We start from the raw sequence: 25547 nt of genomic DNA, 5'->3' as shown, positions 1-25547 counted from the left end.
CACCTCTGGTTTTTCAGTAATGAGGGCATACCGTCTCTGGTTTTTCAGTGATCAGGACAATATTTAAATAGCCGGTATGTTGAGTCAAAATCATAATAAAACATACCGCCTCTGCTCTTTTCCACTTCGAACACTGATATATATCTATATTTCTTTGACAGGATTTTCATGTAGAATATAACTCACTCAAAATTACACAAGTTATTACGTTACGCGCATCAGATAACTATACTCAAGGCACACAGAATAAGCTGATAAACATTTATTCGGCAAACAGAAAAACGTAAATGGTTAAAAAATAAGTGGTTTAAGCATGTATTGTATACTTTTGTACGTAGATGTAAGTTTTTAGTTTCACATAAGGGTTCGTAGGTAACGTAAATTTATCTTATTTAAAGTAGAGATAAAACACTAAGAAATAGTATCAATTTTAACTACTATTTATTTTAAGTTCAGTAATGTATATGCAGATAGTGTTACACCTGTACAGATTTAAAAGTAGCCCAGAGGCCTTCCGCTACTTCCTGGTTTCTTTAGCCATAAGCTTCGATCTGTCAGATGAACTCGGTGTTTTTTTTTTCTTCCTTTTTTTTATCACTTCTGCTCTTTCTTCGAGAGTATGAGAATTTGGGATTCACGTCATTGAACACTTGTTGATCTTCAGGCTTGATCTCTGAAGCCCTACTAATAGATATTAAGCATTGACATCGATTGAGAGAGGGAATTTACTCTTAAAAATGCTATTGATTGTACTAAAATAGTTTTATCGTCTGAAAATTGACAATATAATGAACGCTACAGATTTAAAAACTATATCTTTTTGTGTTTGTGTGTGCTTCTTTACAGCAAGCCGTTGTCTTTTTAGTGCGCGTAGCCTCGTCCTGTGTTCGATACCCGTAGGACCATTTGCTGTAGACCCAACATCATGAGACAATTTGGGAGTTATTTGAATTAAAAAGTAGCAAGTTCGTATTAGAAAGCAAATAATATTGGGTTCGTGAGAAGATGGGCTGACTGACCATGCATCTTTCAGTCTAACGTACTGCCGATTTCACTCTTCATAATTGTAGCACTATGAAATTTAGTTTAACATTTTATTTTCCTGTAAGGAAGAGCAGCAAGAATGGCGACGAAACTAGCGATGGAGGATGGTCACACTCGCCAACTTAAAATCACCGTGTAGTCGGCTTAAGCCTTTTAGGATCTCATGTTAGAGTGTTGTTTTATTTATTTTATTTTATTTTATTTGTGTAGCTTCGTGGAATTGTTACGTACCGGTATCCTAAAATTGCAATGAATTCAATGCTTACACGGAAAACTCTCACTGTTAACGTGACTAGATTTCCATATATGAAGTGTCTTGAGCGGGGAATTACTTGCGTCAGAATCTACCTGTTTTCTTCGTAGGTTCTTCGTCCTCCCGTTGCTTAACATACTTAATCCAAGCTTTCTTTCATAGAATTCCAACTTGGAAATTTACTTAAATCTTCAGTGATCTGCTAAGAAGCAAAATGTGACGTTCTAATTCATCACAACCGTTTTTAAAGATGGAGCATATCAGTGGCGTACGCAGAATTTCGTCAAGGGGAGTTCGAGCACTCAATCTCGTATCCTTTCAGGAAAGCATGACTTTTGTGTGTATAGGATAACTTAATATAGTAAATGTATTTATTTTCCCATAATATCTTGTTCAAGGGGGAGTTAACCTCCTCTTGCCTACGCCACTGCAGTAGACATATTTTTCGAACTTCATTAGATTCGCTCTATCAAATCAAGTTGATCGTAATGTTTCAGATTACATAACAGGATAAACCGTACTCAAGTTGATATTGACACTCGCTCTGACAGTATTAAATTTGATTCATGTTCTGTTATCGAAGAACTGATATATTCATGACACCTCTTCCGATTTTCTTTCTTTGTGTGTGTGTGAGGAAGATGGCTTTATTAGCTTTGCTTCCGATGACCTAACATTAGTAGTAATTAGTTACTAGTAACTCTGTATATTTTTAGCTATTAGTCCTTTTAGTATTATAAGTTTCGATATTTTCTCTTCGTAATTACGTTACTATTGATACAATAATTCTGTATCCTATACGTGTATACCAGACAGCGGTCAAGGTAACGACTTAACTTCACCTGGCGGCCGCAGTAGTTTGTTTCCGGTCGTTTAGAGGAAATTCAGCCTTACGTAACTGCATATAGGCCGGTCATTCTTTTCTCCTCTTCTATCCTGTCAATGATACGAATATAAGGATGAATCAAGTAGAAACCTCATTACGTATTATTTAAAAAAATTAAATGTTGTCGTATACACAATTTATAATAGACTTCACAATACTATTAGACCAGAAAGGTAGAATGATAGTAATTACATAGAAGAATAAAAGTTTAAAATTGATGCGAGTCAGAGCTGTAAATGAAGGTGTACAGCCTCTGCTTAAGGGCCTTCACTACAGCGAAATTAAACTACCGCTAATTTTAAGAGTTTTTCTGTAATATCTTCAAAACAAATAAAAACATTGGAAAAGCGGAAACGTAGTGAACTAGACAATACAATTTTGCATGTGACACCGTTATCACAACTCATCTATCTGCTTTCGATTTGCAACTGTAGACAGATTTAGCATTTTTTGCGGGTTCTGTAAATAGCGGCATACCAAAAGCAGATAGGTAAATTGTGGTAAAAGTATCACATGCAAAATCGTATTGTCTAGTTCACTACGTTTCTGTTTTATGAATATTTTTATTTGTTTTGAAGATATTAGAAAAAGACTCTAAAATTAGCGGTAGTTTAATCTCGTTGTAGTGAAGACTCTTAATCGTGGATATTATACTCCAGTGATAAAATGATTATATCACTTTCATTTCTGTCCTATTCTTAAATGCTGTTTAAACATATCGATCAAGCGAAAAACTTTTTTTTTTCTGGCTACTCTGCGATCACAAGAGAGAGAAAGAAAATGGAAGGATTACGTGATCCGTGAATAATATCAGTACAAAAGCTTCATCTGACTGTAATATTCGCATTTCCACTCTCCTCACAGCAATTTTCTCAAGTTCTTCTGGTACATCGGACGCGATTTTCTCTGTTCCTTCTCACAGTGGGTTAGTTTCTTGTTATTGTGCTGCCAAAATGTCTTGAGCCGTGGCAAAAATGCGAACTAAAGCTCACACCCACGCGTTGAGCCAATAAGGGTTCAGCTGTTGCTAAGTGCGAGAGAGCCAGTGGAATTCCTTCAGCCGATAGCAGCGCTTGCAACGGAAGACTAGGGATTAAGTCAATGTGGCATTAGTATAGTATCTACACCCGCTTACATTATTCATGGAGTGGTTTATCTAAGGATTATCAAGAAAATATCATAAAATGCTTTTAAACCAGAAAACAATACCGTAGCCTTTATATTTTAATAGAATTACTAATACATACGTTTTACATTGTTCATTTATAAACATACCTTCTGTATTGTTATACATGTCTTTTATGCCAATTATAGGTGCTCACAAAGTAGTGTATACTCTGTGAAAATTGTAGAACTACAGCACTGGAGCGAGTACTAAAGATAAAAACGTGATCGTACTCCTTACAAGTGAGTTTGCTTGTAGTTAACCAAACCTATACGAGCCCTCATTGGTGGTCTAGGAGGTTAGGCGCGTGCCTTTGGTGGACAGGGTCGTGAGTTCGATTCCCAATGGGGATTCTTGAATTTTGAACGCATTACGATGGTTCGGATTCCACCTAAACTTCAGGTTCACTTCTCAAGTAGCCGTGGCGCTGAAGGGGACATTAATTCCAACCAACCAACCGAGTCTATATGGAACATTGACTTACAGCTTAACGTGGAATCCTACCATTATATTCATGCTTGGAAGAGTAAGACTCTATGACCTGCATTTCTGCAAGTTATAAATACGATGTACTTAATAGAGACCCATGAAAATGTGATGCTTTCTTAAATGCAACGAGTCACCAGTACTACATGCTAGCTGTATATAGAGGAGTAACTTGGAAACATTTATAATCAATTGCGTTCAACTAATTTTTTGACTCACATAATTAATTATATCATGTAAGGTACTTCAATTAACAACTGTCTGCATTTACTTTGAATACGCTTTCTTTGTTACATAATTATAGAAGTAACTATTGGATAAGGATGTAGAATATGTTCTGACTTTGTCTGAGATCCGCATTAGAAGTAGTTTAATGTGATTCGAAGACAAGATATGGCGACCGTTCAGGTTGCATTTTGAAAGTTCATTAAACATGTCTAAGGATATTTCGATAATAAGGGTAGAGACATGACAAAAAAAAAATCTTTGTATCACATTGTATTTAGATCGAAGTTTGGGTTTTTAAAGCAGGTTGTAGTTTTAATAATAATAAATGAATATAAAACATTCTTTTAGTTCTATATTTAACATTATATGTAGAGTAAGAATCCCCGCAATAAAGATTTGAAAGAAACTTACAAAATGGTCGTGTGCTTTAAAAGTTCTATGTATAGAGTGCAATGTTTCGCGTAAATGAATAATATGAATGTCCTATCCATTTTGTATGTGTATATGTATGTATATAGTAGAACTATACGAAATAATGCTGCATGTAATATCCGTTTAAACCAGTAGTTTGAAATAATTTTTCAATACTTGTTTTTTCAGTGATGCGTATTGCAGTCGTGATATTCTTCACACAGTTCAAATGGCTCACTTAACAAAAGACTCTAAAACATTTGTTGATAGAAAGTTGAAATTTCCCCCAGCGGTTGTTTTAGAAAATTTTAAAAAATTCATGAATCAAACCCAGGGGCAACCTACGAAGGATCAAATCGAGAAGTTTGTGTCGACAAATTATGGTGATACAGATACTGAATTTGAAGACTGGGTTCCAGATGATTGGACATCAAAACCCAGATTTCTTGTTAGTGTACAGGATAGAGAACTGAGAGAGTGGGGCTATGCTCTAAATAAAAAATGGAAAATCCTAGGGAAGAAAATCAAAGATGATGTCAAGAATAATCCAGATATGTATTCGATAATTTATGTTCCCCATCCAATAATTATTCCTGGTGGTCGGTTTCGAGAATTCTATTACTGGGACTCCTACTGGGTTATTCGCGGATTACTTCTTTCAGAAATGCACAAAACCGCCAAAGGAATGCTGCAAAACTTTCTCTCCATAGTAGATACTTACGGGTTTATACCTAATGGAGGCAGGATTTATTATTTGACACGATCCCAACCACCATTACTAACTCCAATGGTCAAAAGTTACGTTGATGCAACGGGAGATGAGCAGTTTATAAAGGACAGCATTTCAACACTTGAAAAGGAGTTCAAATTTTGGCTAAATTATACAGTGAAAGTGGAAATGAACGGAAAAAGCTACAGTCTAGCAATATACAACGGAACTTCACCTGGCCCAAGACCAGAATCATACCGGTAAGACTTTTTTAATTGTATTCATTTTATAAAATTTTCTTTTCCTGTAAAGTCGTTAGCAAAATAAATGTTTCCTGAAATGCACGCTTAATAATTCTAATTGAATATATGTATTTACATAGTTGATAAGATTATTCGATATGAATCCAAAAACAGAAAACGTTTATATTTTTTGTGATAAGATCTTAGATAATATATATTAGTAAGTTGAAAGGTACCTTGATGTTATTCTTAAGTTTCTATCTTAAAAATAGTTATTTAATAAATAAACATGCATAATTTTTTTGAGTCATGTTCCTTAAAGGTACGATGCCAAATATGTTTCATTTTTCGTTTTATAATAAGTTGTGAGAGATTATGAGTCATGGAGGCATTATTAGGGTAATTGATCTATACGGATAATATACATCGAAGTAGTTCCAGGATTACGTTTAAAAAATAATAATAAGAGAGAGTCTGACACAAAATACTCGTATGATGTAATATTAAATTACCGTAGTTAAGAATTTAGTGTTCAAAGAGTAAGTAAATTTTGAGTTGTTGGTTAGTTGTTATATAGATTAACCAGATTCTCATTTAATTCCCTTCGCTATTATTTAGATTGTTATCATCAATGACTTCATTTATTGGATGAATGTCAAACATTATTGTGATGTCTTTCTACAGACAAAATTAATGTATATATATATATATATATATATATAACATTTGAAACATTTGAAATAATGTCGATAAAACTTCCTAAAAGTTAGAACTAGGGTGTGGTTTCACTGTAATTAATCACCAAAATACGGAAATTATATCTTCTGAAGACAATCTGACCAGTATTTTCGTTGTGTCACTGGGTTAGGAAACGCCTAATCTTAACCTACTTTATAAAAGAACAGTGACTTCCCGACAGTTCAGTTATCTTCTTCGCAACTTCCTCTTTTCAAAAACTCTTCACTCAAGTAAATTGGAGGGTAGCTACACTTTTATATTTCTTTAAGCACTTTTTTTCTTTTTTAATACATATGTAGTTTATTTAGTACGTTTCAGTGATTCCAGATTCCTAGACTACTGTTTATTTCCTACGCATAAGTAAAATAATGTGAAAAAATCCATCCACCTCTTTCTAAAGAACATAATATGTGCTCTTATCCTAAACGGAATTAAATCAAAAACAAAAGTTAACCTTCTTTGATCTATTGTTATTCTTATCTTAGGCTAAAGTGTTAAAATCTCCTACGTACGATTGTGAGAGTATGACTATTAAAATAAGAGGCAAATGTCCAGTTTTGCTTTAAATAACGGGACTGTACATGTATTTATTTTTTAAACCTTTAGTGAAGACACAGAGAATGCAGAAGTTTTCCAAACTGATGAAGAAAAACAGGAGTTCTATTCTGAGTTGAGAGCTGGAGCTGAATCAGGATGGGATTATTCTACCAGATGGTACATAAAGAACGGTACAAATGAAGGTGCGTATTCTATATCCATTTTTTTACGTAATTTGTCTTGCGATTTTCTGTTGCAGTACTTACTGGGCTGGGTGCGTGATTGTCCTCAGTCTCTCCATGTGAAACAAACTGTACTAATGACAGTCATAAATTCGTGTTTTTAATATGCATACACACGTGTTGAAGAACTTGTAATGCTCGCTAATGGATATATACTTTTCAGTATAGAATCTACTTGAATTGCTTTTTGATCGAAACATTTTTGGGGCCGCATATAAAAATTCAATATACTTCCATTAAGGAACTTTAAGTTAGGTAAATTAACCCTCACTACTTACGAATACTTTAGAACAATGTAGTCTGTATTCATCACATTATTCATTGTCACGAAGCTTTTGACCAGTATTTTATTAAACTCAGAATTTGAAGTGATCACAGTAGAATACATGACTTTCTATTGAAATTAAAAATGAAAATCTGACACTGAACTTTTGCTATTATTATTATTATTATTATTATTATTATTATCATTTATTACTACTACTACTGGTTTATGTTGCACTATCAAATAGTATAGGAATAATTTAGCATAGTGATAAAATACTGTAATTCCATGTAATAGAAGTGCGTGTTGCCTTGTGAGCACCTACTCTAACGTAGGAGAGACAAAACCTGTTTTGGAAATAATCAGTTTGTTCACTATATGTGGTAGAAGATTTCACAAGTAGTTGTCTCATTACGCACTAGCAGAGACGATTGTGGACGCGAATTCGCGTGTGGAAGTGTGTATGTGTGACATATTTACGTCATGCCACTGATAAAGTTTTATACAAGTCTTCTACCGGACTCTTGGCACACCAAATAAGATGGTTTCAACAATTAGTAATAAAGAAAAAGTATATACAGGCTTACACACACATTGAGTTCTTTGTGATCTAAGAAATGATAATTTATTGAGTCATGTGAAATATAGTTCACATATATCTTTAATATATATCTACTTTTCTCGAAATATCTTGGACTTGTATTAAGTATGGATATAGTATGTTCTTTTTCCCCTCTTTAGAGCTTTTATAAGTACCACCATACCACAGATTGTGGGCGGGAAAGCAGGGTAGACCTTTTATTTACGAATCAGTAAAATACTGTGAAAAACATTTCGTGAGATCCAGCAGAAAGATTTTTTGTTTGTTTGTGTTTTTAGGTATAATTGACAAAATATTTTCTCGTGTTATTGCTAGAATGTCAATCATTTGTTTACTTGGATGATAAATTATGTATTTTTAAATTTCTTAAGTAAATAGGCTGTAATAAATATCGACTCTTTACTGCACATTTTTCGATGTAGTCAGCTTCGAATTTATAAATATGTCGAATGAACGTTTCTGAGTATAGTGCGTATATATAATATAAAATTTACTGACTTACAGGTAACTTGACTAACCTGAAGACCAGATACATAATTCCTGTGGACTTAAATGCAATACTGTATTGGAATGCTAAAATTTTAGAAGATTACTTTTCAAAACTTCGTATGTATGAAAAGGCAGCGGAATTCAATAAGTACGCTAATGACTGGCTTGAAGCAGTTAACACGGTTTTGTGGGATGATGAAGTTGGTGTTTGGCTTGATTATGATAGAATAAATAACAAGAGGAGAAACTACTTTACAATATCCAACATAACACCTTTGTGGACGAAATGCTATGAAGAGAGCCAGAAAGACCATATTGTTGGAAGAATATTGAAGTACTTGGAGAAATCCTCAGCTTTCACGAACCCTGGTCTTGGTATCAAGCGCTCAGGAACTTCAGCATTGACATATCCCGGAGGTGTTCCAGCAACAATGGTCTATTCCGGAGAACAATGGGATTTTCCGAATGCTTGGCCTCCTCTACAATATATCTTAATAGTAGGACTAAATAATACTGGGGATTCATCTGCCAAAGAATTAGCATACCAGCTATCTGAAACGTGGGTGAGATCAAACTGGAAGGCTTTCAACGTAACCGGTCATATGTATGAAAAGGTATGTGTGTTTCTTTTGATATTTAAAATAACTCGAAAGAGTAGAGGGAACGGTTTCATAATATTCCAAGTCAGTTTTGTGATTTTTTCCTGTACCAAATGACATTGTAGTCACAGAACATATTTATTCATTATGTGGCATAATCTCACGAAAAACTATTAGATTCTAGTATACTAAGAGGGAAGAAGTGCAGTCTCATAAACAAGTGGATCGCGTGGAAGGAAATGATGTTCTTCAGATTTGCTTTTGCTGGAAATTTTGCGTATTGTGAACGTGCTCTTTTCTCCCTTTACTTTCAGTTATACATTAAATCACAGAACATTTTATTAACTACTAGATATTTCTGATTTTCTATACTACAATATTATATAATAGGCCAAATTGATTCATTCACTCATCAACGGTCAGCCGGAAGCACTGGGTGCAGAAACTTCAAATTAGGGTACTACTTTAATGATGTAGGCGAGGTATAATTTCAGAAGAATACGCAGTCTCTTGAATTCCTTGAATTTAAGTTAAAATAAACAAACACACATTTTGGAGTTTTTCGAAATTCAATTCCCAAAGGAGAACAACTTGATTTCTTTTATTTTCCTCGATTATGCCCTGTAGAGTAGAGGAGACGGATGATTAATGAAAGTGAATGAATATGGAAGAATTTTATAAGAATATGGTAGAACATGGAAGAACCCCGAAGAAAAACACGATGTTGTTCACCACAAATTCACATGATCTGGGATCGAACCAAAGATCCGTCGCAGAGCAGAGTTGGGCACCCTGCTTCCTTGTCAGAGAACTTGGTAAACGGGGCCCAAATTGGAATCGCTATAGTTTGAAAACGTGAAATTCGGTATATAAACCTCCTAAATAAAAATAATCTATATTTCATTTTCATGTTTCATAGATATGTAAAACTAAAAGGCAAAGGGAGAAAATCGACATTTCAAACAATCTCAAATATTGCATAAAGGCACGACCATTGATACAAGGGCTTTTTTTGATAACGCATAATACGAATATCTGATACACTTCCATAAATTTTGAAATTTTAACCTCAGAAGAATAGAAGCATTGGAAAATTTTAATTATATTTCTTTGTTAGTTGTGCGAAGGTGCAATTATTGACCGCAATAACACGCCAGTGATAATTGCAATTACTGTACCTATTGTCTTGTCTGTATATCTATATGTAAAAGAATTGGACCAGGATTGAGAATTACTCATAGTGATAGACTTTCGTTCCTATTTCGGTTGATATTTCTCGTCTGTTGTGTCGCTTCCATTCTTTTCGGATGCTTAATTGTAGAACTTGGAATAGGATTTGACACACTCGTTCTGACAATGTAGTAGTTTATACATATGCTTCATTATTATATGTGTAAATAATTCTATAAAGTCACAATTTAATGTTTAAGTATTCGAGATCCATCGTAATGATATGCTATAACTTATACCTGAAATACTCGAATTGTGTATTTAAATGAAATGAAATGAAATCTTTGAGTTTTACGTCCCACGGTTATGCCGGTTAGGCTAAAGGAGACGGTGATGATGAGTAATGAATGAAATGGTGGAATGAAGAAATTGGGAGGAAACGGGAGAACCCCGAGGAAACCCACGCACACGGTGTTTGTCCACCGCAAAGTTCACTTGCGTGGGCTGGGGTCGAACCCGGGACCCTAAGCACCAGAGGTGAACGCTGTACCACTGAGCCACCCCGGCCCCTGTGTATTTAAAGACTCCAATGGAAAAAAGAGAATAACATTCTTGAAATACTTGTTTTTAGCCTAATTTACGATTGTTTTACAATTTCTTAGCATTGCACTTAGTTTCGAAGCAGAAATTCAGATACATACTTGTATTTTGTTGTATTTCAAAATAAGTCAAACTTATGTGGAGAGTATTTTCGGTTATGTTGTGGATCACTAGCCTTCTTAAGAATAATGGTAATTCAAACTTTATGTGTTTATATAAATAGCATATTTAATACGATTATAAACCTTAAGAAAGTCAAATACTGTTTGTTGTGTGTACTTTCTTAAAAGCAAGTACAGTTTTTTTTTTCACAAAAATTATTTAAATATGAATACCAGATAAGCCCAAAATAACGTCGTTTCCGTAATAGTAAACATTATCGTAATTCATTTATAATATGCCCAAGATTATACTTTTCATTCTACTAGGAAAATTCTATAACATTTAGGATACAATATTGAGTTTATTTTTAAGATTGAATCAATAATAATGTTTACTGTAACGGAAACAACCTTTGAAGCAGAAAAGCTGTTTTGTGATTACCTGTGTTGACGCTCCAAAAGACTACCTCACGATTCCTCTTAACTTGATTAATTACTGTCCCCTGGCACTTGAAATATTGTTTTTCTGGGAAATAATTTTAGAAGGTAAATGTGTAGTAGTATTTTTGAGTGGGAAAATGTCAGAATCTGAAAATAGACAGGTGTAGAATGAGCATTTGATATAATGTATAATAATGAAACTAGGATATAAGAATGTTTTATTTATATTTCAGTATGACTGTACAATTTTCGGTGGCTCCGGAGGTGGAGGTGAATATGATGTTCAGGAAGGATTTGGTTGGACTAATGGAGTGATACTTGAACTGCTTGATAGATACAAAGACAGACTTACTGCGAGGGAGGGTATATTATCTCCTAGATCTCATGCAATATCTTATGGACCCAACAAAGTTGCAATTAGTCTATCAGTGATAGTAGTAACTTTAGCCCTTGGAAGCATAGGGTGAGGTAAGTGAAGCACCTTCTCGTGTTCTTTCTAGCAACGAAATCATCCCTTTTCATTTCGCGCACAACTACTAAATTTTACAGTGGAGAAAACAACTCTTTCATTCAAAATATCGCGATCGACACATCTCCACCAAAGATTCATAAGGCTCTCAATCTCACCTCGGAAGTAACGTGACTTCTGCGAGGCAGTAGAGTCCAGGAAGACACTTTCGGCATCATTCTTTTAGAAAATAACTTGATGTATAAACATATTTTTAGTCTGCTGATGCTAACTCTTGGTAGAACGGAAAGTTCAGAAGCACAGCTTACTTAGCTTCTGTTCACATTTTTACCGTGTGTGATTTAGCGTTGTGATACCAGGTTTGGTTTCTTTACATTTCTTTCTTGAGCGAGGGTTACGGACGTCCAACTGGGTCCAACTGGTTCGAAACCTTGTTTTCCCCTAAGGGGTTGCATTTCTCAAAAGCTTTGTCTTAATCGCAGCGAAGCTTTCAAGGAGAACATTTGCACAAATTTAAAGTTACTGGTGCAACCATTTCGGAAATCTCATGAAAGGTTAGACAAAGTCCAACCCCTGATTTCCTTTTTCAGGGTCAAATTTCGTACACCTCTGTCACATCCATAGCTTAGATTTCGAATTTTCAAATTTCTATGCCCAATAGTTTCTTAGATTGATGAACGGTAAAAAGAAACCTTCACCACCATCAGCGTCCTTTAGGTCGCATTTCGCAGAACTTATCTTCTTTACATTCAGGGGCTCACGGAAGATTCTTCTCATTTCACGAAATAGTTACTCGAAATTCTTAGCTTTCAAAATAAATTTTCCGAAAGTGACACCTTCATACCTTTTCCCAGTTGTGAAATTTGATACGTATAAAACATTAATAAAGAAATTTCATTGTTGTATGCTCAGCATTGGTTATAGTGTAAGATATAAATATAGCATTTGTACAAAATTTAAGCTTCGTAAGCCGAATGTGTTCGGAAGTTAATGGAGAATGATAAAGCATTTAATCCTCCTTGCCTTCCTTTTAGTTGAGGAATTTTGCAAATATCTATCATTTCTGTAGTCACGGGTCGGAGAATATTTATAGAGCTGGTGAAGGATGAGAAAAGATTTAATCTCTGCTCTCTTCCTGTAGAGTTCGCCAAACCGTTTTACTTGCTGCCTCATTATATCCCAAGTTTAAACTTATTTAACATAAGTATCCATATCACTCTGACCCAACACAGATCACTGTAGCATGTTGTGGCACCTGTAACTAAACTTCTTGCGTAACTATTGCGTGTTCGTGTGACATTCACCTGGTGGTGTCGTTGCTCGAAGCCACTCGGAGTTAAAGAAGGGGACTAAATGTGAAGAAAAGAAGAAAGACAAAGGAAAGTAATGGCAAGAAAAAGTGATACTTTTAGTTTCGGAAAGATAGCATTGAGGCTACAATGAACATAAATTCTTAAGAGCAATCCGTTACGAGGAAGACGATGTCTATAGCAGTAGTAACTTCTTGTATTTCATTCTTGAATGCGTTATTACTTTCGTGAGCAACATAAATTTTATAATTATTTTCGCGTACTTAATAATTGAAGCGGTGTATATTAATCTTACACATAGAGCATACTTTAAAAATACCGTTTTGGTTATTAATAAATGAACTGCATTTTCCAATTGTATACTTGTATTTGTGTTGATTGAGTGTCGTGAGATCATTCGGAGCTACTTGAATTAAATAGTATCAGGCTCCGACCTAGGTCAAAGATAATGGCATCAGCAACCATAAACGTGCTTCCTCTAACCGTTTGTAATGCAAAGGAACTATTTTGCTAAGTGTATTACGTGCTTAAACTGAACTTGAAAACGTATTTTCATTATTAGATAATACTATAAAATTAGACTTTTTCTTTTGAAGTATTAGAGTTGAAACCTATAATATTAATTAACCATTGGTCAAAATATTTTAAGTGTGGAGCCATAGCGACACCAGTACATAGACATTGTAATCGTTATCTGAAAGAAAAATAAAATAAACCAATGTCTTTGACTATCAGTAGTTGGTTTTTGAACATTTACTATTCACAATACATTGTTGCCAAAGTTATTATTCTGTGCTTTTTAAATGTAGTTTTCAAAATTGTCTGAGCTTAAGTTTGAGTTTCTAATTTTTGTTATTTTTTATTTCTTTTCAGATAACTTTTTAAAATATTTATGAAAAAACTTTTCTTGCTATGCAGTGAAGCGTATTATCATATGACAGCAGTTTAAGTTCAAATTGAGAAAATGCGATCAGGGTGGAGACATCAATTTGATTGCAAAATAATGAGGCTAGTCAGACGAAAATGGCTGCTCATCTTAGATTCTCAGGGTTACTTTCAACTAAAGTACTCAGTTCCTGTATGTATGTATATACAGCATATACCAAACAGTATTATGCAACATTGAAAGTGTTCCTTCAGGAAGTATTGGCATGCTTTAAGAGCCCCCGTTATGCGGTATAAATCTAACGTATCTCTTATATACCTACGTATATATATATATATATATATATATATATATATATCCTAGTGTAAAGAACATAAAAACTATGTGTATGTTCCATTGCACGTATGGTACTCAGCTATTAAAGTAATACAAAGAGATAACATCTCACAGGTTTTGAAACATTCTCCATCATAACAGTTTTGTGAATTGTGTTTTGAAATTAGCTACAATGTGAAGAGAGTTTAGAAAGTCCCCAGGATAAAGTAGTGTGCATATATTTCATGTGCTTTTATATGAAAATAAGCAGGGGGAACGTAAGGGAGGAAATTAAAAGTTACAGTGTGCACAAGTTAAACATATACACACAGATTTTAAACGATTTTCATAAGAGTTCATGGAATATTTATCGCATGGATTATTTCAATTCCGGAAAAATTCTTCGGGACCTGAATATCCTTCACTAAAATTTATGGTCGAATTTACAGACTTTGTCATTTACATTCATAATTTGTGAATTTCATAAAAGCAATAAAAATTTCATAAATGAGTATTTAACACGGCACTGGAATTAGCAGGTTGTTTTACATACATGCACACTTTTATGTAGAATAATATTTATATAGGAGAGAATTCTAATGTTTTTTCTGTTAAAAATTACTTATTTTATATCAGTTCAATATTACTTGCTTTGATTTTATACCAACTTATTGAGTATATTAGGCGTACTCAGCAGTTAGTAAAAATTTACAGTGAAATATATACGTAAATTTGTGTGTTGGTAGTGTATGTATGTATGTATGTGTGTATATATATGTGTGTGTATGAGTGTGAGAGAGAGAGAATGTGTGTGACGTTTGTGTGTATATGCAGTAGCAGAATTTTATCGTTTTACACGTTGGTTACTCCTGTGTATTTCAAAGTTCCGTAATATGATTTCCATGGTTTGTACTTGAAAATTATATTTTAAAATGCTACATTTGTTTATTGCATGTGATTTTGAGTAGTGTATACACTTACTGTAGTTTGATCATAAATGTAATATTTGCTCTTCCTGGCTCTTTAGTAACATGTTTACTCCAGAATATGTGATATGTATATGTATGTATTATTAAGGAGCAATAACTTCCGATCATAGTGTTTGAACCTGTATTTTGTTAACCAACAATAGAACTTTCGTATGGTACACTACAGTATGCACTCGAATGGTTGTGAGATTTAGAACGAAGAGTGCGCCAAGTACTTTGGTAGTAGAATTGATTTTTGTGTATGCATGAGCATTGATTTGGTGGAGTGTAGTATTTGTTTTGCTGGTAGTGTGCTTAATATGTTTGACACACTTTGCTGTAAACAAAAATCACAAATTTTTTGCAAGTAAATATTCTGTTCAAAACATTACTTAGCTGGAGTTGTTTTTTTCGTAATTCTTACAAGTACTGTTAAATTTAGTGCATTTTCTTGCATGTAAGGTATCTTTCATTTATAGATATAAAGCGCAGCACAAAATATTGCATGTTCCTGGTTTTAATTTTCATAGCAAATCTTAGCAGTGAGATCGGCTACTCAACAGTGACTTGTGTAAATATCTTGTAGCAGAGATTTAAATATTATTTTTGATCAGAACTAGTAAAATTGAACTTTTTAAAAACATTTAACAAGACTGTTAATTCCTTATACCCTATCGTAAGCAAGTATACTCTTTTAGTGAAAGAACAAATAGTAACCTTTCCTGTTTTGTGCCTGATGTTAGTATTATTATTGGAAATCAACATTCATACTTCAAATTACTTAAGTGAAATAAGCTAAAATAGAAAATGAGTTACTTCCCAGAAGTAATTGAAAGCATAATCACACACAAGGAAAGTACACTATAGCAACAAGTGAAAGTGCATAAGGGTCATCTGGAATACTCATAACTTTCTCCTCTGTTTAAAGTTCTTTTCCCCCATCCCCAATTTCTTGCGTTTTCTTTTTTGTGAATCTTATAGCGAAAGAGCTTATAGTGTACGCTTTTAATGTGTGCGTGTGTTTTAGCTATTTCCAGGAAGTAAGTATATGTTTCGTTAATCATTCGTACATTAACTTTGTTATTATTATTCCTTCGAAACTAATTAATCGATTAGTACGGATTTCGGAAAATTTCTGAGAAAAGACTGTTATTAATTAGGTCAGAGTTACAGAAAAAAAGAGAAAAAAAGGGTAGATATGATATGCTAATGTACTTGTTATATACAAAAACATTAGCCACGAAGGAAAAAAATACAATCGCACAAAATACGATCTAGCTTATAAGATGAAAAGAGATCATTTTTAATATTTATGATAATTGAGGCTTTTGAAATAGTATCTTTTTAAGTTGAACAAGGTGTTTGCAGACGAGATTACAGTTTTTACTACGTATGATTTATTGTTCATTGTAATAACTGGATCTATTACTTTTTTTTTTAATCCATTATTATTGGTCTCTAAGTATGAAAATGCAAATCTTCATTTGACGACTGATACGTAGAAACTAGCTATTCCAATTATAACTGTATGACAGAATCGCGAAAATAGTACTACTGGATTTTTTTTTTTTTTTTTTTTTTTTTTTTTCATTTTCATTTGCACTAAAGTAAATTAGCAAAAAGAGCGAAGAGGTGGGATATTCAGTGTTCAGTGTGCACATTTGTCTGATGTGGTAGTCTTATGCCTTTTTTCAACATTATTACTCGTGCCACTAAGTAGTATCTCGTGAAACAAAGGAGTTACTTGCGTCTGTTTGTTGGAAGCCAGTATACCATAACATCTGTCCTGTAGGTGTGACCGGAAGCCTATCAGATTAGCTAAATTCCGTTTTAATCAGCTGTTTTGGTTGACAGAAATTTCCAGATCTACAATGTAGCTACAAATTCTGTGTACGAGAGAAGATTGAAATCTAAGATGATCAAAATTTATAATATACATTTTTACAAATTTTACTGCATAATACGACACTCTTTGAAAAATATTTTACATCTAAAACAGTATCAAGTGGCAAGAAAATTGCATGTTGCAGTTAGCAAAAGTAGTAGATTATCTGGTCGTGTAGAGTATATGAGATTAAAAACCTTTAATTTAAGGATTAAGTACAGTTCTCATGTATCGAATAATACTGTAGTACTGTAGCAAGTTTGTGTTCTTCTCTAGATGAAATTGATTATGGATCTGTTATTTACGAAGACGAACGGTAAAAAAAATCGTTAAACTGTAACTGTGGAAATAAAACTAACACAACTTTCATTATGGTTCGGCAGGAAATTTTCTGATTTGTGGGCCAGCTGAACTATCTGTTTTGAGACATGAATATAATTATTTTGGTTCATGTTTTGCAGGTTAGAATTTGCTAGTGTAAACTTTTCACATATCTGCACTTCCTACCCCTAAATGGTGTTGTGCATTTCTTGATAATATCAGCTAACAATCATTATGTTACAGGTATTCGTTGCGTATTTTGTGTAAACACACAAACCTGTGTTTTGTTTAGTAACTTATCTTTTGAAAGTATGGGTTATGTTAATGCAGTGAAAATACCTTCAAGTAGTCTGATTTTTAAATCAAGCTTAACGTAACTGTCCTCCGAGTTCTTTATAATCCAAATTATTTAAAATAATTTATTTTGTGTCTTTATATTCACTGTGTCTGAATTAGCCTTCTACTGCATGATGTATTAAAACATTTGAAATAACTTAATTTTTCAGTGCTGCGAACGGCGCTTAGGCAAAAATTCGCAGCACTTCTTAACATATCAATTAGCGATCCTTTAAAATACACTAGCAAAAATTAGTATATTACGAAATATAAGATAACTGTCGACTAAGCAGGTTATGGCTCTTGTCAGAAGATTAAAATATTCAAATTTCCAAAGTTGAAACTGAGATAAAATTAAAATCAAAACCACCATTTCTTAATATATCATTTTGAGAAGAATGTAAATTAAGGTTTTATTTAATTTTCGTTTAAAAAAATTTTAAAATTACACATCTAGCATCTAAAACTTTGAGATCACTACTTTATTTGTAACATAAATATAGATGGGTTAAAATATACTAAATGTACATCTTAACATTAAAATTAAGATTGGCAGATAGATTCCTTGTCATAAAATTAAATCAGTTTAGTCGATTTGAGGGCTGCACGGTTCGATTCCTTTGTATACTATAATTCAGCACTCGTATTCGTGTATATTTTAAACAATATTTGCTATAATATTGATTTTGGCCATTTGAATAAAAGATTTATCGCCAAATTTCCTTCTTTTCCGTAAAGTTTGGAGTCCCTAATAACTTATCTGGTATTCGTAGTCATGTGAATAATAATTCTTTTTCATTATTATTATTAATAGTTTTAGGGTCTTATGCTACGATCTTTCTGGTAATTTTTATCGTCATTGTTCACTTATTGAATGAAAAGAGCAAACGATACTTACTTCATTCGGTATATGATTATAACGTTTTTTTAGTACAGAGGGAGAGACGGTTACTTTAAATTACGAAGGTTACTTCGTGGCGCTGGAATAAGTGTTGAGAGACATACATAACCCATAAAAATAATATCTCAAAGTTTCAGCTCTGTGCATCACATATTAAAAGGAATGAATATAATTAGTAAGGTGCATTTCGTTGAAGTCACTTTCAGGTTTTCAGAAACTTGAATATACGAAAAATAAACACACTGCTGAACAAGACTGCACTTATTTAATATAAAAACACATTTACACGTGACGTTTCGATCTTTTATCCAAGATCCTCATCAGACGTACACTCGGTATATGATGTGTACGTCTGACAGAGTGTACGTCTGATGAGGATCTTGGATAGAAGATCGAAACGTCACGTGTAAATGTGTTTTTATATTAAATAAGTGCAGTCTTGTTCAGCAGTGTGTTTATTTTTCTGATTTTATTCGCAAGACGTTGACTATGATTGTGTCAGTTTGAATATACGAGTTTGAGAATATACGAGGAACGTTTAACAATTGTTGTCCCTGATATAAGGAAATTTATTTTTTTCCATGAAGTCACCCATTACAGAAATGCACTTCATCCACTTAGGTTCTAGAGCTGTTATACTTTTAAAAAAGTAGTGGTTGTTCAGCAAGTCATTGTTCCACAGTATGTATAACAATGTATTTTCAAACTTCTTCCCGCGAATATGCTGTTCTAACTTGGGGAGCATACGGAAGTTGCTGGGAGCGAGGTCTGGGAAGTAGGGAGAATGTACATATAGTTGAAACCTTGCAACCTCAATTGCTGTCATTTTGTGGTGACTTCTGTGAGTGGTTGCATCGTCATGATCCAAGAGAACTTGTCTGCAGAACATTCCTCTCTTTTTCTACCTTCATAACTGTCCGTAATTTCGGAACTAACTGTACGTAATAGTATCTCGTGACAGGGTGTCTGTGTTCAAGATAACCAATAAGGAGAACTCTCTTGGCATCCCAAAACAGTGGCCATAACCTTACTAGAAGAGGCGAGCTTTGAACTTACGGGGAAAAGGAGATCCTTGGTGCCACCATTGCATACTTTGCTGTTTACTTTCAGGTATAGAGTAGTAAGCCCATGCCTCATTACGGTTACGTATCTGGCAAGAAAGTTCTCAGGATTCCGTTTAAACAGAGCTAAATTGGTCATTTTTAGGATCCATTTAGCAGACGAGTTTTTCAACCTTCTTAAATGCAAAATTCTTTTTGTTGAACCGATGGGTAGTCTCACTTACTTTCCGCACTGTTATTCTCGTGTCATTCCTTACTAGATCATGCCCAACATTAATGTTTTCTTTCGTACACACATTTTCCGGAGGACCAGCACCATTTGCATGTTCAGGTGCACTATCACCCAACAGATTAACCATTTCAGCGTGCATCTCCGTTAGTGTTAGGTCTTAAACATCTTGAAGTATTTGTTCACGGCACACACTTCATTTTTCTCTATTTTCACAATCCGGACGCACTTGCTACCTGGAGAACAATATGAATACAACAAGTATCAATGATATTGCTCTGTACTTCTTCACATATATTTGCAAAGTTTTAGAGTACAACATACAAATACACTATTTTTTTTCAGTTCTTCCTATTGTTGAACAACCCTTGTATTTTATTCTTTATCTCAGATGCACTACAGATCGTCGTAACACAAATATATTTTAGCAGTGGTAATAAAATTATGTTCCAACATAAAACTCTGCAATGAAGGAAAACTTAATCAAGAATAGTTGTAGACTGAAAATGAAATCCTTGCTAAGTACCAAATATGGACAAGTTTGGTATGATGTAAAAATGTGGGCTATGTGCCTAACGCTGCTCAGTTAAAATCGCGTTATCTAGTATTCACTGTGGAAGTAGTTCAAATAATCATCAGAAGAATGCGCGTGGGCCTATGTGCCATCTGTTCTGAAGTAAAATTTGGACTTTTTACTCAACATTTTCATTTTGGCACTCATCACGGATTTTGTAGTCAGTCTACAGTTTATGTGGTTTCAGAGTTTTAGTGTTTTATAGTGAACTAGCAGAAAGCCGCTTTTTCACACGGGAAAAATAAGGTTTATAGAAAATATTTCAAAGATATATATATATATATATATACACGATTTTTTTTTTTCTTTGTAGTTTCGAGGCACTTATTGCAAGATCGATTTCACTGTAGTTACGTAAATCTACATGCAGTTGTTCTTAAATAACTTCTCATATCTTTAAGGCCAAATTAAATCGTTTTCTCCTGCCCTAAAGCACCGATTTCCCAATTCATATAAATCGAAAGAAAAATTATTTAGTCTGTTTTCATTATCCATCGTCATTTTTTTTTTTTTTTTTTCCAAGAAGTGCCGATAATTGAATTTTGGCGAAGTGGCTAACGCATGTGCTTTCTGTGCGCGTGGTGCCGGGTTTATTTACAGATTGGGCTGCTTGTATCATACAAACCCAAAACCCCATTTTAATTATTAGGCCTGTCGCATATAACATCGGTGCTGAAGATGGAAGTTTAACTCCAAATAATCCGTCTGTAGAAAATTGTAGCAAATTTCAACTTCTCAGAGCGGTAAACGTCGAATCCTTTTCTCCACCGTCTTGGATGTTGAATTTCACGAAGTCCTGTCTTGTTCCAAGTCTAGAGTCTAAGGAGAACGTTTGTACGAATTTTCGATTTTGTACTCCCAACGGTTTTGGAGATCTGGTGGAAGACAAGAAAAAATGGTATGGTATTTCGTAAAACTCTTGTTATCCTCCTCAGCCTGCGGTTCATGGAGAACATTCGCGCAAAGTCTCTTTACCCAGTACTTCTGGAGATCTCATGAGCGGTGGAAGATAAATGTAAGTTCTTTTATCCTTAATGGTCGCATTTTGTAAACTCCTCATTCCCAACCTAGGGTTTAATGGGAACATTTGCATAAAATAAAGTTTCATTGTTTATATCTAATAGTTTGAGATATGTGAACGTCTAGCTAACAAAGGTTCTGTCTCTTCCCTCTCCCGTTGTGATCTCATTTTGTCTTATCTTTAGGTTGAATTTTCATGGAATATTTACACACAATTTCAAGCTTCTATGGCTTACATTTTAGGTGATCTGGTGAACAGGAAAAAGCTGTTTAAGCCCTCCTTGTTATGTTATAAATCGTATTTCGCAAAACTTCGTATTACCGACAGCCTAGAGTTCACTGGTGCGAGATTTTAAGTTCCTAGACCCAACTGTCCCGGAGGTTTGGCCATAGATAAGTCAATGGATTTACTCCTGTATACATATAATACAGATGTTTGTCGAAATAACGGAAACACCTGAAGAAAATGTAAGTTACCTGTTTAATACGACGTGAGACTACCGTTGTCCTGCAGAACAGCTCTTACTCCTTGTGGAATGAAGACGTATAAGTTATGAATGGTTTCCAGCGAAATAGTGTACCATTCTACGTGTAGTGCAGTAGTCACTAGTCAGTCCCGTTAGCGAGGATAAAGGAGGAAATCTGTTTGGAGTCAGATTCAGAACAGACCACAAGTATTCAATAATGTTAAGGCCAGAGGAGTTGTTACAGTTCATCTCATGTTCATGAAATCACACCTCAGTAGTTTCAGCAATGTAAATTGGCGGATAGTCATCTTGGGAAATTGTGCCACTGGTCAGAAATAGCATGCGGATCATAGAATGCACGTGGTCACCTAAATGTCCACAATCACTGGTAGTAATGGGTACAGTGAGCGTAATCACGGGATTCATGGAATACCAGGAAATTGAATCTCACATTATCACAGAGCCGCCACCATATTTCATGGTAATGAGGTGACAGTTCGGAGCATGTTCTTTTTTTGGCAGGGTCCACCGTACATAAACGCAGTTTCTTGTTGGAAACAAGGTGAAAGAAAACCTACTGGACTATATAATGCATTTCCATTATTAGTGGAACACTTTGCGTGTTCTCGGGGCCATTCTCTTTGAGCTAAAATGTTGTTGGCGGTGATCGCGTATAGTCAAGTTATGCAGTTCACATCGAACTATGATTGTCACAATAAAGCTGTTCCAGGTTCTGAATGAGTTCCGCAATCGCTTTGTCATTTTCGCTCTAGGGTCCTTGTAACACCGTGTGCGTGGGTTTTCTCGGGGTTCTCCCGTTTCCTCCCACTTTCTTCATTCCACCATTTCATTCATTACTCATCATCACCGTCTCCTTTAGCCTAACCGGCATAATCGTGGGACGTAAAACTCAAAGATTTCATTTCATTTTTCTAGGGTCCTTGTTAACATTCCTCTTGAATGTTCGGCGGTTATTTTCACTGAGACTTCACTTCTGTCCACCATTACTCTTCGTCGATGATGTTTGGTCATGACTGCTATAGGACATAATCACTTTGGACATTGCTCCTCGCAGCACACTAATATACTGGTCACCATAGACACACTTACGTCAACTAACTGCACACCCAGAATTTTGCCTGTGGCTTCTGAGCATTCCGTATCAAATCACACAATTTTTAAACAAATTGTATCTTATGTTCCAGATTTTGATACAGATTGTGGCAGCACTGGAAAATGACAAGTCTGATATTTTAGCTTGATATGTGAACTGATTTTGAAATTACAGGCCCTCCAAGTTCTCAAAAGTCATAAAAAATTGCGAGACATTTATTCGATTGGCGTTTGTGGCCGACCTAAAGAACCTAGAAGGTGTAATTTTAAAGTTTATGAGAAGAACTTTTAGATTATATATAACTGTAGATTTATGTCTTTTTTTTTCTCGAAAAAAATAAAAATTTTGAATTAGATTTTCTCAAAAAGGTATTTAAACTCAATCAGAAATTGCAACAAATGTACAAGTGTTTGACAAACGTGATGAATTACCTAAATGTGAAGCATTACACATGTCTTGAGAAGCCAATTTAGACCGAAAAAGATATCCTCTGATTGTTCTAGTGCTCAGCGCAAGAACAGAAAGGACTTTTTAAACAAACCTTTAAATAAAGCTTATTTTGACATAGAGGCTGAATGGCATTTTACTGCAACAGCTCATAAATAGGGGCCTTGTGATGGGGTTCGTGGAACTGTCAATAGGTTGGCAGCCTGAGCAAGTCTACAACATTCATATCATAATACAATTCTTACATCTCGACAGCCTTTTGACTGCGTAGCGGCAAATGTTATTGAAGTGCATTTTACGTTTGTCAGTGAAGAAGAGCAGACATAATACAAGACCGCTTCAACAAAACACAAATGGTTTCTGAAACACAGAAAATTCATGTGTTCATTTCCGCTTCTTCAGATACTTTCAAACTTTTTGCCAAGGTATTTTGGTATTGCAAGATTTCATTGGAACAGACACTCACTGAATTTGACAACAAACTGACGATGGTAGATATGCATTATGCATAACTGCAATCTATAAGCTAGTGGTGGCTGGCATATTGTGGGTAAAGATGACCAAGATAAGGTGAAAGTAACGTTTCTCTATCCAGCTGGTCCGTTTCCATCTTCTAAATATCCTGGGGAACTGGATGTTCTCTGGATACGTGCAGTGAATGTACTGTATAATGTGTACGTCGTGACTGCAGTAAGGAGATTATACACCTTATCTGTCAACCGAAAAAGTGTTTCAAGTTCACTCCAAAAACTAAGTTGTAAGCAGTATCCAGAGAAGATTTGAACTTCCATATATGGGCAAAAACCTGGTCAATGTTATTTTTTGTCGCTGTGGTAAGCTATTAATTTCATTTTAATACATCTTTTTCATTATGAAGAACCTAAGTTAACGCGATTTGCAGGTCTACGTTTGGAAGTGAAAACTTGTTACAAATGATATGATTCCATTTTAATTAATATATAGTATTTTCGGAGCATAGCTTTCTGGGAAAATCAAATTCAAAATTTTTATTTGTTTCGAAAAGTAAATTACGAAAAGTTCTGTAGTGTTTTATACTATCTTTTCATAAGCTTTAACATGACATCTTAATCAACGTCCTAGATTAGGTCCTTTAGGTGGGCTGCAAATCTCAGTCGAACAAATACCACGTACGCAATCTTTGAAAACTTTGAGGTCCTGTAATTTTGAAACCGGTTTACAAATCAACTTGGTCCTTCTGCTTGTTCCATACACTAATGATATCGGTCAGAATATGAAATCGTATTGCAATCTGTAAGGGTCGTCTGAGACATTTTGTTGATTTGACGGAAATAGAATGGCCTCTTTTTGAAACTTTTGAGTAAGTTAAGGATTTTTATATATATATATATATATATATATATATATATATACGAGTTCCCGAAGACGAGGCTTAACGTAATATATGTTCATTTTGGGTCATTGTGGGCCGGAAAATGGTGGATTTTATTTGTCTTTTTTGTGCCTTTTTCGGCGTTTATTTGTTTATTGGTCTTTTTTAAAGCTTTTCACAGGTCTTAACGTCTGTTTTTGCACTTCATCTTTCGACAGTAAATTTGCTGGCCATTAACTCGAATCACCACCACCTCTTAAACATCTTTTCTTTAGTAAAGGAAATTCAAAATATAAGACATTCCTCGACGACTGGATTGATAAGACCAGATCTGCAACAATCACGAGTCAGATAAGGAGGTGTAATAATGTCTCCAGCAAGGGGGGGGGGGGGGAAAGTTTCCTTATTTTACTTTGTACTTCAGTTTGTGGAAGCAGGACAAACGTTAACCTACCAGAAGGTTGTATTTTTTGAGCATTATTTTCATTAAATACGTAATCTATATATATAAAATTGAAAATCACTATGTTTGTGACTCTAAATCTCCTGAACCGACTGACCGATCTCGATCAAATTTGTAACATGGATGAGGTTCGAGGCTGGGCTGGTTTTAGGCTATTCACTTTGATGGTAGTTCTGAGGGTTGGGGAGGGGGTATTAAGAAATAAATGAAACTTAATGACTCC

The 25547-nt window shown here is 34.5% G+C and overlaps 1 protein-coding gene across 4 annotated transcripts in view; it reads left to right on the top strand.

Moving 5' to 3' along the window:
• The window catches only part of LOC145688267 (trehalase-like), a 57317-nt gene that overhangs the window by 484 nt on the left and 31286 nt on the right, over positions 1–25547 (top strand). For 2 of the 4 annotated variants that reach the window (XM_081762253.1, XM_081762252.1), the window contains exons 2-5: positions 4663–5442; positions 6769–6902; positions 8312–8910; positions 11441–11670. In XM_081762253.1, coding sequence (XP_081618379.1) covers positions 4663–5442; positions 6769–6902; positions 8312–8910; positions 11441–11670 — 1743 coding nt within the window. Of the gene's footprint in view, positions 1–4662; positions 5443–6768; positions 6903–8311; positions 8911–11440; positions 11676–13859; positions 15547–25547 lie in introns of those variants that run through there. The other 2 variants (XM_081762255.1, XM_081762254.1) reach the window with 2 other exon arrangements.

The sequence above is a fragment of the Thermobia domestica genome, chromosome 6, assembly GCF_964235325.1.
Source record: "Thermobia domestica chromosome 6, izTheDome1.hap1.1, whole genome shotgun sequence".
In the NCBI taxonomy this organism is placed as follows: domain Eukaryota; kingdom Metazoa; phylum Arthropoda; class Insecta; order Zygentoma; family Lepismatidae; genus Thermobia; species Thermobia domestica.
Note: the sequence above shows the minus strand (reverse complement) of the source record. Positions and strands in the feature narration are given on the sequence as shown.